Raw genomic sequence first — 19,558 nt, 5'->3', positions numbered from 1 at the left:
GCTTTTGATCAGAAATATGAATCATTTGTTCATTTCCAATATATTTTTTTACATCATACCCAGGATCAACTGAAAATCTATTCAGCCCAGTAATATTCAGTTGTTCATTCATAGATATAAAGAAAACAGTATCGTTTTTTTGTAAGTTTTTAGTTAAAATAAGATTGGTAGACACTGTGATCGACAGTGTTTATGAGAAAAGATTGTTTACCTGAAGCACTGCTTCATTTTCTTCAGTTGAATGCACACCATAAATTCAGCTTATTGATTGCACTGTTCCAGTTATGTGTTTCAAAATAGATACTAAGAGATGAAAGCCCCCAAAAGACCTTATATTAATGAGAACAAATTTATTATGTTTTTGTAATTTTGGGTTAAAGAATTTTGATATGGAAATGATAGAATATTCCTTTTAAATGTATAGATTGATTTGTGAATTTTCATTTTGCATGATATGTAACAGATTTAATCATTATTTTTGTCCAAATTCTTATTTCAAACTAATTACTAAATCATTTTGTTTTTCTCTTTCTTTTTAAGAACAAGGCTCTGTTGAAGGGCTGGCTTATGACCCCATACACAAAGACCTTTACTGGACAAGTCATAGTAACAGCTCTTTGAGCCGTATTAGTCTCACATCTTTCAATGCCTCTCCAGAAGTCATCATTCAGTTAGGTGTGGAGGACAAACCTAGAGGAATTGATGTTGATAGCTGTGCATCGTAAGTTAATATATTTTTTCTTTTAAGAATATTAAATATTCTGTATTCCTGGATTTAAACAATAATATAATTATTTGCAGGATTAATTTTGTTTTCAAACAGAATTTAAAAATCCTCCTTAATTTTGTTATTAAATTTTTTGGACTTAAGAAAGTAATTCTAAAGGTTTAACTAAAATTTAAGATTATAATTTATTAATGTTTTATCTTGAATAAACACTTGAAGGTAAGCTTCCTTTAAATTTTAATCCTTTATTATATGTAGTTGTTTCCATTTCTTATTAAACATTTTTTTCTCAACATTTTTTAAAACAGATATGAATATTAAGGATAGTTAGAAAATTAATTTAATTTGCATTTGGGCTTTAGTTTTATAATAATAAAAAATACAATTTTATATGAATTATTATATCAGATGTTTTATATTGAATTTTTATTATGCTATTTGTAGCAGATATTTTTGCCTTCTTGCATCTTTTTTCCTATTATAACTTTTTTTCCCTTGCCTATTTAACTCTTTATTAAAATAAGCAACTTAAAAGCTTTTTTTATTTCATATAAGAAATTTTATAAACGAATTCTTAATTAAAAATATAGAGCTTCCTGAATTTTAAACTGCTTTTTCAAACTGAATCTTAAATGAAATATTTTGTTGTTTAGTATAAATAATGTTTGTTTTCAGATTATGGCTTTTTATAATTAAATAATTTGTAAACCTTATTTCTGCAATTTCACAGGCGCATCTATTGGACAAATTGGAATACTCGCAACCCAAGTATCCAGCGAGCATTTTTAAGTGGTTTTGATCTGCAGTCCATCATAGAAACTAATATTCGTATGCCAAATGCTTTAGCTTTGGATCATAAAGCACAGAAGCTTTATTGGTCTGATGCAAGATTGGATAAGGTGGAACGTTGCAATTTGGATGGAACAGAACGCTATGTAAGTTTGCTCAAAAGAATTCTGATTAACCTTTTTTTTTTTAAAAAGAGTGGCCACTAATTCCTTGTAATGATAGGATGTCGTAACTCATTGTTCAATGTGCAGCAATGACTTCTTTCAGTTAAAATTTAACAAAAACCAACCAATTATTAATTTTAAGAATTTTGTAATTGAACTTCAAAATTAATTTTCTTGTTGCATTTCCTGACCTCTTGTTTATAAATATTTATGCAACTGTAATTGAGATTAAAAAAATATATGTATGATTAAAATAAAATACACAAGTAAGGGAATTGATTTCATATTTGAGAAAATTTTATAGTCCAATGTTTTTAATTAATTTTTATTTGTAATAAGTTCTTCCATTTTTCTTATTTATTTTCAAATTTCTGCATATTCTGTTGTAAAAAAAAATAAATTTGCTTTATCTCTTTTACTGTATTTTCTTTAGTACCTTCTTCCCTTTTCAAACTTGTGATAGAAATAAATGCACTTTGTTACTGTATGTAGGAGGGAGTAAAAGATCGATGGCAGTCCTTAGTTTAAAAGCAGTGCTTCAAAAAATTTCCTGTTTGTATGCAAAGAGCTTCTTGATTTTTTTCTTCCTATATTTCATAAAGATTGGAAGCTGTAAAAGGAAAATTGTGTTAAAATGTTGAATGATTTGAATTCAAATTAATCGAACCGAATTCAATAAATAAATAATTCAACAATTCATACTCATAAATTCAATAAATAAATAAATAATTAGTAAATCAAATCAATGAATGATTTTTTTTATAATTTTGAAAAAATTCGGGGTCTGCAATTTTTTTGTGCCTAAGCACAAACTGATTCTTGTAAAGACTATGCTATACCAGCAGATGCTTTTGTATACACAATTTAGTAAATTTATACTTAAATTCAAAAATGGTGAAAATCATACCTCAGAATTGCGTTGAAGAAGAGGAATACTGTTTGCTATTTCTTTATTTCAATTTTCATTTTAAGAGAAGGTTTGAGATTTTTATTTCCTTCTATTTTAGATGGTAATCATGATATACTTATCAAAAGAAAATAAGATTATTCTTTACAAGTACCTAAGTATTATGAATAATAATACTTAAAATACACTTTTCATGTTTAAGCAAAGAAATAAAAAAAATATTTTACTACATTCCCCATTTATTTTCTGTTCTGTTTATTAATCTAAGATTATCTGTTTTCTTTTCAATGGCTTTTAAAATTTGATTTAAAAGATGTATATATTTCGTTCTAGGAAATGGCAATTCAATCTGCAACATAATAAAAATCATCAAATAATTGAGAATCTTTTAATATAGCATTTTTCTCTTGCAGTATTTTCCTGCCATTTTGCTTTTTTTTTTTTTTATCATTGATTGGATTTCATTTTTCTAAAATGGTATTAATCATAATTCAGTGTTAAACCTATTGCATACAACTATAATTTTTAAAAAAACTGGTTAAATGACCATTTTCCATTTGCTGTTTCTAAGCATCATTGGAGTTTTAGTAACTTTAGTGTTAAAAAGTGTAACAACACTTTACACACATTACATACATGAGTATGTAGTAAGAACCCTTCATTTCAGCAGTAACCCTTTTCATTCTTAACTTAATGTAATATAAATAAAATATCAGCTCTTTGTGTGGGGATTATAATAAATATTACATTCATATTAATTATTAAAATAGAGACACTGTGTAGTAATATTATTTGCATCTGTTCATTTTAATGCATACTTCATTAAGTCTACAGAAAGTTTTTATTAAGCTTATTTCTGTATTTTTGTAAAATTTTTGAGAAATTTTCCCATTTGATTTATTTAATATATTAATAAATAGTATTATCTTATTCCAATATCTATTTTAATTCTTCAAATTATTTTTAGGTGTTACTGAATGAGCATCCTCAGCATCCATTTGATTTAGCTGTATATGGTGATTTTATTTTCTGGACTGACTGGGTTTCTCATGCTGTGATGAGAGCTGACAAATATACTGGCTACAATGTGGTAACCTTGAGGAAGAACATTGCCCGTCCTATGGGAATAGTTGCGATTGCCAATGACACAGACTGTAAGTTGTCATGTAGAAGTAATAGGAATTTTTAATGTCATGAAAAAATTAATTGTTTAAAAGAAACAATATACAATTTTTTTTTATCACATCTGCATTTTTTTTACATGAATTTATAGTTAAAGGACTTTTTTTTTCTTTCATTCATGTTCTGCTCATAAAGTATAATTAATTTATTTTCATTCTACTGAATCGTTTCATCAGACATCGGATGTCATCATAATCGGATCATTCGTTGTGCATGTGTCTTATACTTTTTAATATTCTGTTAGACACGATTTTAGTGAAGTGTATGTCATTCAGATTTAGCATTATGAAAATACAAGTTGGGCAATGAAATTTATTAGAAAAATATAGAAAAAAAGAAAATCATTTTATTCTGTTTTTTTTTGTTTTTTTTAAAGATTTAAAAAGATTTTTCTGCTAAAAATGGTTTCCAGATTCTTTTTATATAACAAAATATCAGTGGACTTCTTTGTTTCCTTTATTATGATATTTAAGAAAAGTAGAAATGGTAATGTTACAAAATTTCCATAGAAAAGATACTACTACGCAAAAAAGCTACAATAGTTTATTTTTTAAGATACTATGCATATAAAAATATGAGTTGAAAAGCTGTTATTAGATCTTAATATTCCTAGAATATGTGCTAAACTAAAATTTTGTGGCTAAATTTAAAGTATAAGTAATTCACCCTAATGTTATTTTATCATCAATTTTTAAATAAAATGTTCCAAACATTTAAAGACTTATTTATAAGAGTCTTGTTTCAAAAATTTTATGAGATTACAACTTTGAAGGCTTCACTAGGTAATATAAATGAAATATAGTATTGTGAATTTTTTCACTTGTAATTGCTGATTTAGTGATCTGTTTAAATATAAATGAAAGTAAATAAAGATTTGTTAGAAGATCAGTGGAAGAATGGAGTATATTTGTGGATAAAAATATGCAGGAAGTAAAGATGTCCAAAAATCATTGCTGAGGTTTAAAAAATCTTCCATGATTAGTTATTTTGTTTGCAGATTGATAGAAATTTATTGTGAACGACATTAATATCATTGTAAATATTCAAATCTTAATCATATTTTCCCATGTAGTAGCATTTTATCAATTTCTTATGCTGTGTCAAATCAATCAAATATTGATTTTACTATTGATTGCAACCCCAAACTTGTATGATTTTTGTAAATTTACTTGTATGATATGCAATCCCTAACAAAAAAAAAAATCAGACACAGTAGAGTTTCTACATTAATCATGTATTCAATAACATCTCAAATGCTACTAAAATGCAAATTTTATAATCTTTAGATATCTACAGTTCAACAAATGATGTTCAAATTAAATTTCATTAACTTAAAGATTGCCTTTAATGCAAATTAAATTTAAAGTTAATATTTTCGATACCTTCTACCAATACATCCTGTTTAAATAATATGGTTTTTGAAGTGACCTTTAAAGATTAAAGTAAATTTACTTTTCAAACTTATTTTAATTCAAATATAAGTGAAAAGTTTTTTAAAAAATTAAAATGAAGCATAAAAAGTGTTTAATGCTTAATAGATGACTAAGTAAATAAAGCTAAAAGAAAGGCTAATACTTCATTCAGTTAGTTATTAAGATATTTTAATGGATTTTTCTGAAATGAATTTAATGATAGGAAAATTTCCGAAGATAAAAAAAGGAAATGATAAGCCAGGTTTTATTAAAGAGGAATTTTTTAATGAAGTTATAAAAAATAACTCTGTAAAATGCAATTACAAGGAGTAAATGCAAATATCGAGCATGCATTGCTTTATCTTTTATATGACAAAATCTAAATTATTTACTTGAAAACATTCTGCTTTTTAAATGCATCATGTTTTCTTACATACTTATTTTAATGTAGTAAAGAAAGAATGGATTCATGAAACAAAATTTATTCCAAATTCATGTCAACAATTCTGCTGAAAAATTAATTGTGTCAATTCACTCTGACATTTAATTAATACATTTATGTTAACTTATTGCAAGATTCGCATTTAAATGTTCATGCAGATATATGATAGCAATATGCCCAACGAATGACAGTTTCGTTTCTAAGAGTATTTTCAAATATTTTTTGCAGATCTTTCACAAAGGTGGATGAATTTAGTTCCATTTAATTTAAAAATTCTATCAAATTCAATTTCTGTCATTATGATATACCTCACAGGAAGATTGGCTATTTGTGGGAGGATTCCTTAATTTGAAGAAGTGTAGAAGTTTTGTGATTGAATAAAGATATTAATTTAGTTAAAAAAAAACATTATAAACATGATAATTTTAAACTTGCTAAATTTGATTAATATTGATTTTTTTTCCAAAACATTTTTTAAATTATTGAATATTAGCTCCTGACGAATTTTCCTCTTAATTAAATAATATTATAGATTGAAAATATTTTTTTAAATTTTGTTGAATGATTGCATGTGTGTTTTTATCTAATTATTGCTTTTCAATAGGGGATATAAGATATTGAGTCATTCATATAAAATTTCCAATAAAAAAATATTTGGGAGAAAAAGATGTGCAAAAATAATAGTCACAAAATATCATCATCTGTGCTTCTTTGATTATTCACAATGGAATTTGTTCTAATGGTAGATTTCTGATCCAGCATAGGGCACTGAACTGATAAAGGCCATATGTAATCAATTAAAAAAAAAGATGTTATTAACTTATTTTTCAAATAAATGAATTCATAAAAAATAGAAATTCTATGAGTTTAAAAAAATGAAATAACTGCAATACTTTTTCAAGTATAATTTCTGAGATTCCTGTTTGTTTCATCATGTTCACTTAGCTATTACAACATTTATAACATAGAGTATCTTCTTAATTGTATACAAACTTGAATTATAAAAAATAAATAGCTAAAAATATGAGTTTTCACAAAATTACTAAAATAAAAATGTAACCTAAAATAAATCATCATGACTGAGTTAAAAATAGGTTGAAATATGAAACTAAATTGTCTGGTTTACAAAATGAGGGGGATTCATGATATGCATTACCTACATGTGTAAAATGCCTAAATCCTACCTTGGTTTATTCTTTTATTTCCATAATTTTGAATTAATTATTCCGTACATATTTGATTGCAAGATTTTCTGTTTGTGCTGATCTGTAAATGAAAAACTATTCCTTTTCCGAAATACAATGGTAATCTTAAGTATTCAAATAAAAATTCATTGCCAGTAAATTCTTATTTGACATTTAAGGGAAATTGTCAGAAGACTCATATTTTCTCACCTTCCAAAGAGACTTAAAAAAAAAAGAAGAGAAAGTTAAAAAAACCATAGAAAAGAAAGTGGCGACCAAAGTAGATAGACATTCATAAAGTTCCAAGACTTAAATGATGAAATGGGTCATAAATTTAAAATATTAAATTATGTATTAATTTAACAGTTGATGAATTTTAGTTTTATAAAAAAGAAACATATATTTCAAAATAGAAATGACTAAGAGGCTATCAATTTTTAAGGATTTCTCCCAACAAAATTCTTGTAGTAACAGTTATCAATGAGATAGTGCTAAGATTAAAGTAAAATCAATTAAAAGATGTTTGTCTTTAAATTTTTGATTAAAATTTAAATCAATCACAAATTCATTTTACACAAACCATTTATGTATTCCAAATAAATTTTTATTTGATATCATTTCATGAAATTCATTACATGTTTATATTCTTAATATTTATTGATGTTATTCAAGACATCAAACTAATAAAAGTATTTGCTATGCTAATAGTTTTCATTATTCAAAGAATTTCTTATCAAAAGAGTTTAAATTTAATAAAATGTATAAATATATCCATGCATTTACTGATATGCATTACAAAATAAAATTGTCATTTCTTAGAGATAAGATCTTGGTTTAAGCATAACAAGATTTATAAACAAGCATAACAAGGTTCTAAATTTCATTTCATTAAATATTTGCTGCTTGTATGAACTTAGTATATACTAACATCTGATATTTGGCATTTTGAATTGGAATCTGACATCAAAGTTCAAATGTTCTCCACTAATGTAGTGGAGAGCATTTGAACTTTGGAAAGTGCTGTGTTGATTCTGGAGCAAGACTGAAAATTAAAAGGTGTGATTCAAAATAGTTCAAATGTTCTCTCAAAACATGGGCTGTATTTGGACGTGAAGTTTCCTTTAATGGATGACTATGTCTGCTAAGAGAAGTAGGCTTTAAAGCAATTAGAAGTGTTAAAACAGTGAAAGACATGGCAAAATGTGTCATGCCATGGATCTTCGAAACAAACTTTGTAGTCAGTAAGCCATCTCCCTTTTCCTACCATGAAGCAGGTTAGTGGAACAGATATTTGTAATAGAATATAAATGGAACTGGATATGTAATGAAGCACAGTTTTTCATTGGGGAAATTATTTTTAATTTAAGGACTAAGTATCTTTGATCTTATCATAACATATCCATGATTAAAATAATTGTACTCATCAGCAAATTGCATTGTTTGACTTACACTCAATATCATACACATTCAACTGTAAATGTTAGATTAATTAACACCTTCTTGTATCAAAAACTGGGTTTTCTTGCATTGAGCTGATTTGGAGAAATCCATGGTTTATTCTGTTTCACTCAAGGCATCCTGGTACTAACACTTTAAACCATATTTTTTCTAACATAAATAGCCATTTACTAGAGAAACATGAAAGTTTTGCTTTATGGAATATCGGCAGTAGAACCACTGTCTCACTTTTATTTTGACGTACCTCATAAAAAAAATGTTAAATGATTGAGAATTAATCACAAATTTTTAAATTCTAATGATTTAGAATTTTAAAATTCATGGATGAAAAATATTTCACAAAAAATATGCCTTATAACATAAACATTAAAAATAATATATCAAGATAAAATTGAAAAATAACATAAATATAATTGAATTTCTCACCTGATACCAAGTAGTACAGTAAAATAAAATAAGTGTAATTTAATGAATAAAGAATTGTATAGATAAATTAATAATGTTATGATATTTAAAAAATAACATAATCATTGTTTTAGGTAAAGCACAAAAATTCAAATATATTTATACAATAATGTAACAAATTATAATCAGGTATTTAAAATTTGGTGTAAGAATAAAACTCATTAATACAAGAATTATTCACTAAATCAAAGCTTCGGAATACACACTGATTTTTCAATAACTCAATGATAAATATAGTAATTTACCTCATTTTTTAAAAGAAAATTTATTCTCGGAACTAAATTGATAGGATATAATGACATTTTAATTGCAGCATTGCTTAATAAATGTAAGCTGTAAACATATAATTATTAATAAATATGTTATTTTAAGTATATTCTAGCACCAACTATTCAGGTTAAAAACATTTCTTCTGAAAAAATATTTTAAATCAAAATAATCTTGTAAAAATCTCTTATGCAGCAATATTTAAGCACTAGTCTTTAAAAATATTATTGGGGATAAAATCCTCTACAATATCAATAAATTAAATCATGGCACTAGAATAGATGCTGAAATATAAATTAGACACACAAACAACATATCTAAATATTCTATTGCAGTTATTTATCAGAAGTTTTGTAAGAGTACATTATCTTTCAGCTGATGAATATGTAAGTTTATTCAAAGTCATTCTGAAATCTAATTATGTAAATGCATATTATACAAGTACTTACTAAAATGAATAAAAATATAAGATTCAAAATATATTATATTGAAAAGTTAGTAAATAACTTGTTTGTAAATAAATTTGTCACAACTACTGAAGTCTACAAAATTTAACTGTTTGATGTTTGTATTAATTTATTTAAATTATATTTACCATGCCAATTTGAAAAATAATATCTTTTTTTATATATTACAAATGGATTTCAATCATAGAATTAAAATTTTTGAATTTGAGACAACTTTAAAATTATATATACAATTTACAAAACATTCATTATTTTAATAAAATCAGATAAATATATCTAAAAAGCAATTAGATAATAAAAATTAGATAAATTTATTTTACTTTCCCTGCATGGGAATCTTATGTTTGTTAGATTTTGAAACTGGTTCAATGTCAATTTCTTTTTAAAATTCTAAACTATAAGTGATATTTTATTTACATTTCACTGTCCCTGATATCATTTTTAATTCTTTATTTATTTTGGTTAAATCTCTCATCTTGTTTCTCCCTCATTGTAGCAATATTTTCAGAAAATTACTCAAAATAAAAATTGTGCAAAAATTGTATTTTATTTTCAATTTCATTTTTTTTTTTTTTTTTTCCCCTTTAAAGTTATGTACTATTTTTCTTACTTGCATTGTTACTATTTCTAATTTTCTGTCTCTGAATGATGTTTTTAAAACTAATATGTTGTTGTTCTTGATCAGTTATATATAAATTGTTTATAATCTCATATGTGTATCGAAAATATTTCTCTCTCCGTTTTTACCTTTCTATAAATATAGTGAAACATAAATGAAATCAATCACTAATTTCTTATTTAGTCTTAGTATTTAGGTATCCTATTCCATTGCCATAAAAACAATGTAACAATCTTTGTGGCTTAATTACATGATTCAATTTTAAAATCTCTGCAAAGTAGCCATTTAAATTTTTGATATTTTAATTAAAAGAAAATATATGATTTTCATATATACGTTTAAAATTTTGAATAAGCCTCAGGAATTGAAGCAATAATGCTATTATAGTGCATTAAAGTGCTTTTCTTAATCGAATCTATTAATAATCTCTGCGATGTATCACTTGGGGGGGGGGTGCCAGATCAAGTGTCTTGCTCATCATCTGACCGCGGTTCAAAATTACGAGGTCCATCCCAAATAGCCCTAGTGTTGCTTTACAATGGGACGTTAATATAACTAAACTAAACTAACAGAGATGTATCACCAGTAGTGGAAGATAAGCAGGCTATTAATTCCATATTAAATTTTGTATGGAAATTCATTATCCTATATTCATTATTTGATATATTTTATTCATTCCTCTCTATAAACTTTATCTATACAATGTACAAGTGATTTTTGAGGAAAATGTCTGATAATTTCTTTCTTTCCTTTTTCCTCCCTCTCTTTCTGTAACAATAAGATGTTGTTCCTATTGCAAATACATTTTTATTTTTATGTCATGGTTTTTAAACGTTATAATTTTCTTCAGAAATTTTTTTATTTTTATGTCGTGGTTTTTAAACGTTATAATTTTCTTCAGAAAAATTTAAATCATGTGTGATATTATTTAGCTTATTTTTGTACTTCTAAAATTGCTTTGGGACTCAAATATAAAACTCCAGTTTAAGTTTTCATAATCGGATGATAAAGGATTAAAAAGTCTAATCATAGATGGATCAGGATCATGTAATGCAGATCTAATAGTTAAAATTATTTCCGAGCACACTACATTCATTTTGTTTTTGCTGGTTTGGCATTTTATTTTGATTATTTTAACTTTATTTCTGTAATTTTACTGAGAAACTCATTTTAACTTCTAATAATATAGTTTATTCGATAATATTTCATATTAATTCTTACTATTTGTGAAAAGTGCGTGAGTGATGGAAAAAACACACATATTAATTTTATGATCTCTGTGTCTGATTTATTAAAAAAATATAGACATTCTACTAACATCAGATTCATGTTTGAGCAGCAGCGTTTTTCCGCACAGGTGTTCGATGCGATCGTATGCCTGTAAATTGAAATCTGGCGGAAATCGATACCAACTTGTAACTCGATACTCTTGCAAGTTACAGAGATCATTTTCTGATCTAAAATGTGTCGCAAATTATTTTTCGAATAGTATAACCAAACTGCCTTTGTTATTTTGGAGAACAGCTATTTTCCTGGGGATATTGATTATATTTCAGTTTAATCTCTTGGATGTTAACTTCGAATCTATTTTTTCGTCAATTTGTCAGACATTAAAATCGTGTTATTTTAACTACGCCACATATGTTCTCTTCATTATGTATATGAACATATGTAATGGAGATCAATCCCATGACATCACAAAGTTATTAAAAACTTAAAGGCCCCGTTCGTATATCTTATAATTTTCGCGTATTGTAACTTCACTTTTTTATTCATCTTGTTAACTGCACAAATATTAAAGAAAATACTTCTTCAGTTTTCAACAGTAGTGGAAAGTCCGGCAATCAAAAATTTTATGAAACGATGAAAATGGTTTTTGTTTCGGAGCAACAATGCAACTTTTCGTCCAAAATTAATATAAAAAATTAATTTCTAAAATTCATGAAAAATGTGCATGTTTATTAAATTGATCTCATTAAAAAGCCGTTTTTTAAAATTTGAAATGATATAAAATTTATTTATTTCTATAATATTTTCGGGAGTTATCTCGAAAAACTCAAATTTCTTTATTTTTTAAATTAATTATTACTCGAATTAAAATTTCAAATGAAAAAAACTTTCCAAGATGCACATTCCCTACCCTCCAAGGTATATATGTGCTAAGTTTGGTAGTTGCAGGTCAAACAGTCTTGTCTGTAGAACGCCAACACGCACTGCATTCAGCTTTATTATTATTTAGATTAAAATTAATGATTTGAAATAAAATGACAGGTGTTTTCCCATTTTAAAATAAGAAAAGTGTTATTTTAGTATTTTAGTGCCTTTCAATATCTGCTGGAGTGAGAGAAAATATAGTAATTGTTGAAAAATTCTACATCAAAACTTTGCCGCATTCCCACGGTTCAGATTTCTCCGCGCTCGAAAAGCTTATTTTGGAAATGACGTCTGTTTGCCTGTGAACATGATTGCTCCAAAGCTCTTTGAGCTGAACGAATAAAATTTGGTGTGGTGTCTCTGCACTAGATTTTCATCAATTTTTAAACGAAATACGTTTAAAGGAAGTATCTCTAGTGACTGGCTCTCCGAGTCAAAATAAGCACGACAACTTTTAAATGTAAAATACTTTATTAGATTTGATACACAAATTTAGCATCTAGAGTGCAAATCCCCTTCCAAAGGCTTAGTATGTACTTCCGCAGATATGTAAACATCAAAACTCAAAAGCGCAACGATTTAGATAAATGAAATTTTATATTTCATCCTGTTGCTAAAATTGTAATTCCGTTTCAAATTTTGGATTTTATAGCTAACATTAATGGTCTGAGGGGGGGACCCATTGGAAATGCATAATTTGTATTTTTCACTACACTGCGAACACAAAACTCGCATGTGTGTGACTCTAAAAATAAAAATTTGAACTGCCGTGACGTTTATCGCTTTGACCAGTATCCACAATTTTCTAATTGGGATAACCTTTATTAGAAAATATACGATAAAGTTTTGTTGAGATCATTCGTGACAGTTAAATTGATTTAACTGTTTAAATTTTTTTGTAAATTTAAATTTAAAAAATTATATATATTTTGAATAACTTTCAAATTTTTGTTCTTGTTTAATATACAATTTTAATGCTTGAACATCCGATATAAATAGATGCAATGCAATTAAATAAACGCAAAGGCCTGGAAAAAAATTGAATGTCACTTTTTAAAAAATATTAATTGTAAAAAAAAAATGTTTATATAGTAAAATACAAAAATAAAGAATAGCAAACATAATTTATCTTTTTTATCTATTCGATTATATATGCAGAGTGTCCCTTTATCGGTGAAGCAAGTTTTTATTTTTTCAAATATTGCATCTAGGCTTATGCTTTCAATTACAAAGTTTCTTTAAAGTGGTGGACAGATGTATGAAAACCTGTTGGTTTCTATGGATATTGATAGTAAAAAGTTAACAAATATAAATTTTTGTATATCACCCTTAGTATTAAAGTGTCAGTTTTTAAAATATTTCTCCGATTTTTGTCTATATACATGAAATTTTACGTTTGTGTAAAACGTCTGTGTAAACGTTTTTTACGTTTTTTTTTTTTTTTTGTGTGTGTGTGTGTGTGTGTGTGTGTGTGTGTGTGTGTAAACGGTTGTGTTACGTCTGTAAAGATTGGCCAATTTTTTAATTTAGAAGGATTAAAAATGAATTTAAATGAAAACATTTATTTCAGGAATATAAATTTATTCAATGGAGATCAGTTGTCATATGTGCATAATTTCTAGTAATGCATCATCCAATCAACATGACTTTAAAGAAATTTTCTAATCACGTATAATAATTCATTCAGTTGATCAGTATAATTATTCATTTCAGTTGGTCGACAGTTGGGACATCGAATTTATAAAGAACCTTGACCTTTTAAGATATCTTGGACAAGTGTTAAAAGGCCAAGCAAAGAAATAAAATTATTGCCTGCACTTGTGTACTTAGTAAAAGAATCAAACATGTCAGCAACAAGGGACATTTACATAAACTGGCGATTTATGCATTATGCAATCCTAATGTCTGCCTAATTATAGAAGAATGCAAATGTGTTTTTCCGAATATCTGGCATTCTTTTAGAAAATGTATTTACAGAAGGATTTAGCGATTACAAACCTCAGGATCCTTATTTCCCTGGAGAGAAACGGGAGGATGAGGCGTTATACTTGTGCTGCAGAAATAAACACTTAGGCTTATTTTTCATGTTGCCCTCCTGTTAGTGTTCAAAAAGTCCATTTGAAACTCAACATGCCAAAACCAACAGGGAAGAGAATATTTCAACGCAAATACTGATCGATGTCTAGAATTTTACAATTATGCTTTACCTTTAGGCAAAATCAAAGCCTCCTCATCTAAAAAAAAGGCAATTTGGACAGAAAAATTTCATTCTAATGAAGTTATCAATATTAATCTTCATACCTGTCACTTTTAAAACGAATTAAAAAAAAAAAAAAAAAGCTTTCTTCGTACCTAAGGTTCACCATAAGTGGCAGTTTTCTATTAATGCGTGTGATATGACAATTTTAATAACTCTTTCATTAGTTTCATTTTGTATAACAGTGCTGAATGGTGACGGATATATTCAGATATTTTTGATTGGCATTACGTCTGAACTGAGGAATGTATTGTCTTGGACAGTACGCGCGTTTTAGATCTTTACCTACGAATTGAAAAAGCCTACCTATAAATGCCAACTCGGCCTCATATGCACAGTGTATATGAATGAAATTTTTCTGTCCAAATTGCTTTTTTTTTTCTTTTGCAATATGTATATTGTCTATGAAAAGAACAGTCTTGCTCGAATATATAAGACATTCCAAATCAATAAATTTGCCCTTTAATATCAAATTAAGGGGCAAGGGAAAGAGCCTCAAGTGAGAGAGACAAGTCTTCTGATATCTATCAGCCTTGAAAAGAAGAACAGAACCAGTGCTCTTCCTAGAATACCAATGGTGATCCAGAGAGAGTTTCCACAAATCCCTATTCAATTTCTTTTGTTCCGAGAAAACCTCACTGAAGGTGTAACACTTATCTGGATGAGGAGCATCAAAAGCAGCAGCCCTCGCCAGAATATCAAACATCTCGGTGGCAGAAATACCGACGTGGGATGGGACCCATTGGAATTGAACTTCAAAATTACCAGAGAGTCTATTGATAAGAGTTAAACTGGACAAATAATTGTAATATGGAAATATAATTGTTGAGGTATAGAAAAGTAATTTTTTTCTAATGAATCTCGTATATTATTTGAGATTCATAAGAAAAAAAAAATAATTTATATACCTCAAAAATTGTTTGTAAATACGATTTTTGTTTCTTCTTCTGTCTATTGCAATGATACACAATTTAAGGAAATAATTTGCTTCAAAGCATTTACCTTCATTTTCGTTTTTAATTGAGTCATACCATCCAAATAATTTCTGGAATATTTATGTATTAAACATGGTGTCACCAAATATAAAGTTGAATAAATTGTCAATATTTTTCATTCGGTGTGCTACTGTTTTTCTCACCCAAAAATGAAATAGAGGGTTTGGGGGAAATTTTTTTAACCCTTTCTAGGGCCGTGGGAAGTATGCTTCCCACCAAATTTATCAATATTTGTATGAAATTATGTAGGTTGGCGTAAATTCTGACAAATTTTTTTAGAGAGTATTTTATTAGTAGAGCTTACATGATGTCCTCTATCATATATTATCCTGTTTTTGATCGCCCTCTGTGGTGTGCTGTCTCATACGATGCAAATTTAATTTCTCTTCCTTCTTTTATATCGCACTAATATTATTTACCCATTATTCCATGCATATCTATCTCTGAAGTGTTTTGCTATTTATTATTTGATAATTTGTAATCCTGTATTCTAACACGTTAGGCAGATAAAGGTCAGTTTTCAATGATAGGGTTACTCCTTAAGAATGGTTGTGTGAGGGCATCACAATAAACAGTCGTATTTTGCAATGATAATTCTTAAACATGTGTTGGACCAACTTTCTTTACATTTGAATTTATAAAAGTCATAATTTTTACAGGTACCATGAACCCATGCCATATATTGAATGGAGGCTGTGAAGATCAGTGTAATGTGGCTGTTGATGGTCGAGTCATCTGTACTTGCTTCTTAGGTAGAACTTTGCTTCCTGATGGTCAGCGTTGCGTTGGTATGTACTGATTGAAATCTTTTTGGTGCATTGTTTTCTCTCTTAATTATTTTTGCAAAAAAAGATAGCAGCATTCTGTATGGAATTAATAATCGTCAATGTTTCAAATACAAGGATGTTAGTTTTAAAAAAGAAACTGAGACCAAAAGCCAGATGATTTACAAGGCATGAAAATTTACATTTTATGAATTTATAAGCAACAAAATATTATTGAATGCACCCAAATTAGCATTCATGTTATATTCAGAATACTTAACAATTTTATATATATATATATATATATATATATATTGTTACGGATTACCGGGTTTGCTTATAGTGGGTGTATGGTTCGAAAACACAATCAGCAGGCCTCAGTAGAAAACAACGACGTTTATTTAACACGAAGACACTAACACAAAGACAACAAAAATTTATAACCGAGACTAACACAGGATAGAACACAGCAGCATACTACAGCAAACAGTAGCTTACAAGTAGTAATCCACCACAGCACACAAAGCGGCCATACAGAATTCAGCAGGAGAGGGGATCCTGGGAGCTTTGTTCTACGGTCTCTCCAGACGGCTGAAACACTCCTCTGTATCTTAGCTTTAGTTGTATCCACACACAACTTGATGCTGCTTCCACAATGGACAACAGGACTAGGCATACAGCTCGGTTCAGCACTAGCTTACGCTCCACACAGCGCTGGCACTCCACCGTTGCTTTGTCATCCTCTCGAAGACTAGTTTCTTGTCTATGACTCTGACTACGACACCTTGCAGCTTGAGACTGCCGCCCTTTTATAGTTCCCGGGAGGCGGGCAGAGAACCGTCTAGGCCAGTCAGGCGTATCTCAGTTCCTAATGGACGGATCGTTAAAATTCTCGAGGTTTCCTGCATTATCTATTTTGTTGCCAAGATCTGGGATCACTGGCTCGGCACCAGATCAGCATTCAATAAGATGATTGTAAATCAGTCTTTCCGGTGATAGAACTAACCGTGCTGGAAAGCAACTTTTCAGGCTTGTAACAATATATATATATATATATATATATATATATATATATATATATATATATATATATAGTACAGAATTTTAATTTCCAATGCCATTGCTACAAAGCTGAAATAGCTTAAGCACTTTCCTGCACACTGGTTTTAAAGAATAAAATTGTTAATGCAGATTTCTAGGTATTTCGTTTTGCCCGAGATTACATGGTTGCTCAAAAATTACATCCAGCTTTTGGTAATGAATTTTTTCTGTAAAAATATTTGCAATGTCACCATTATAAAGAGAGAGATAGTATGAGCATATCACTGGCAGTTTGTTTGAGTGGGATAATCTTTAAGAAAAATCGAAGTAATTTTCAAAAAAGCCAATTAATGCCAATATTTACGAAGTTTTCATATATTTTCCAATATACCTGCAAAAAGCTGCATGTATATAAAACTTCTTTCATATATTTTTCAATAAACCTTTTTCAATAATTCTGTAAAAGATCATGTTTAGGCTGGATCAAACTTTCTCCCATTGAACATAGAGGAAATTTAAAGAGGAGGTTGTCAGCTCATTCGCTATCTGAACAATTCTTAAAATTATGAGATCCACCCTAAACTAGCTTTCATGTTATTTATTTATTTCCAAGTGAAATAGTATTGTAATTAAACTGAGATGACTTTTGTTAATCAATTATGAATATAAAAATATTTGCCTCAGTACTGTATTGTCCATCTTTTTTTAATGTCTTAAGTAATGACCATGCATTTTAATCTTAATGGTCCTTCTATAATTTCTCATTAAAATAAATTTCTGCTTTGTTTTTCATAATACCTTAATTGATGTAATAGGAAAAGAAGCCAACTGTACTGATGAAGAGTTTGATTGTGGCAATGGAATGTGCATTCCATTTGAACTTACTTGTGATGGAGTGTCAGCTTGTCAGAATAGTACAGATGAAGATGAGGTGTATTGCAGTAAGTGAATTTAATATTAAATTTGCTCGATATTTAAATTGAGAAAAACTATAAATTTAAAAGTATTTCTCCATAATTAGAAAGTGAAATTTTATAATTAGTTTTTTAAATGAAACTAATTCAAATTTATTAACAATTTAACTCATCTTTAACTATTTTCCATGTATTAAAATTTATCTTTGGAATTAAAATATTTTCTATAGTAATTGTTTGAATTTTTAATTAGATGGTTCTAATATATTTAAAAAAAAAATGTTTCTGTTTAAAAAATGTTATATATCTGAATGTTTTTTATACTTCTTTTTTTGTGATACTTTTAAAGTAATTCATTGTAAAAACAGAAACAGAACAGAGTTATTTTTTGATTCTGGAGAAAAGTAATTTTTTTAATATTAATTTTTCAAAATATCAGACTAGCAACTGTTTAATATATATATATATATATATATTTGATTGAAATCTTCTTTACAATTTAGTCACCAAAGCTTAACCATTACCATTGTGTATATTGCTGGCAGTCTATACAATTTATTAACCTTTATTCCTCAAGATTCTTTGACACTGAATCTGTGACAGAAAATAGATTTCAATCATAGCTTAAATAAAGTTTTATTTTTAAAAATCTATAGAAAAATGTATTGATTTTTAATTTAAAAATTAAAGTCAAATGTCTTTATATGATGCTTTTACAAATATTAATTTTCACAGAGAGTCGCAGTTGTCCTTCGCACTTTTTCCATTGTTCCAATGGACGCTGCATACCTAAAAGCCGTGCATGTGATGGGCAAAATAATTGTGGTGATTACAGTGATGAGATTATGTGCAGTTGTGCGGCTGATCAGTTTAGATGCCACTTTGGAGGACCCTGCATCAGCCAGTCATATCGCTGTGATAATGATCCAGATTGTCACGATGCCAGTGATGAAATGAATTGTCGTAAGTTACAATTTTACATTATTTTAATTAATATTGTGATTATATATAATGTTAATGGTTCTCTTGGCATTGCGAATTTCATAAAGAATTGACAGCACCAATCTTTTTCCTCCTTGATTAAAAATACACTTTAAAATACACTATAATAAGGAGAGATGCAGTTATAATACAAAAAACAATAATAAGTTAAACTTATTTCAAAGGAATGAATTCCAACTCTACAAAAACAAAGGTAGTATATATATGATGGGGGGGGCGTAGCTAGATTTATTTATTTTTTAACTCTTTTTGGATGTCTGTCCTCTTTTCTCAACAAATGGCTGAGAACTGAGTTCTGATTGTTCTATTCCTTTTCTGTGATTTCCAATTTTTTATACCTTTGAGGGA

At 27.9% G+C, this 19,558-nt stretch overlaps 1 protein-coding gene across 5 annotated transcripts in view; it reads left to right on the top strand.

Moving 5' to 3' along the window:
* Window positions 1-19,558, top strand: part of LOC129972445 (low-density lipoprotein receptor-related protein 1-like) — a 199,773-nt gene that overhangs the window by 112,768 nt on the left and 67,447 nt on the right. For all 5 annotated transcript variants that reach the window (XM_056086584.1, XM_056086586.1, XM_056086587.1 and 2 more), the window contains exons 45-50: window positions 541-721; window positions 1,458-1,662; window positions 3,555-3,741; window positions 16,149-16,277; window positions 18,110-18,235; window positions 18,944-19,171. In XM_056086584.1, coding sequence (XP_055942559.1) covers window positions 541-721; window positions 1,458-1,662; window positions 3,555-3,741; window positions 16,149-16,277; window positions 18,110-18,235; window positions 18,944-19,171 — 1,056 coding nt within the window. The remainder of the gene's footprint in view (window positions 1-540; window positions 722-1,457; window positions 1,663-3,554; window positions 3,742-16,148; window positions 16,278-18,109; window positions 18,236-18,943; window positions 19,172-19,558) is intronic.

The sequence above is a fragment of the Argiope bruennichi genome, chromosome 6, assembly GCF_947563725.1.
Source record: "Argiope bruennichi chromosome 6, qqArgBrue1.1, whole genome shotgun sequence".
In the NCBI taxonomy this organism is placed as follows: domain Eukaryota; kingdom Metazoa; phylum Arthropoda; class Arachnida; order Araneae; family Araneidae; genus Argiope; species Argiope bruennichi.
Note: the sequence above shows the minus strand (reverse complement) of the source record. Positions and strands in the feature narration are given on the sequence as shown.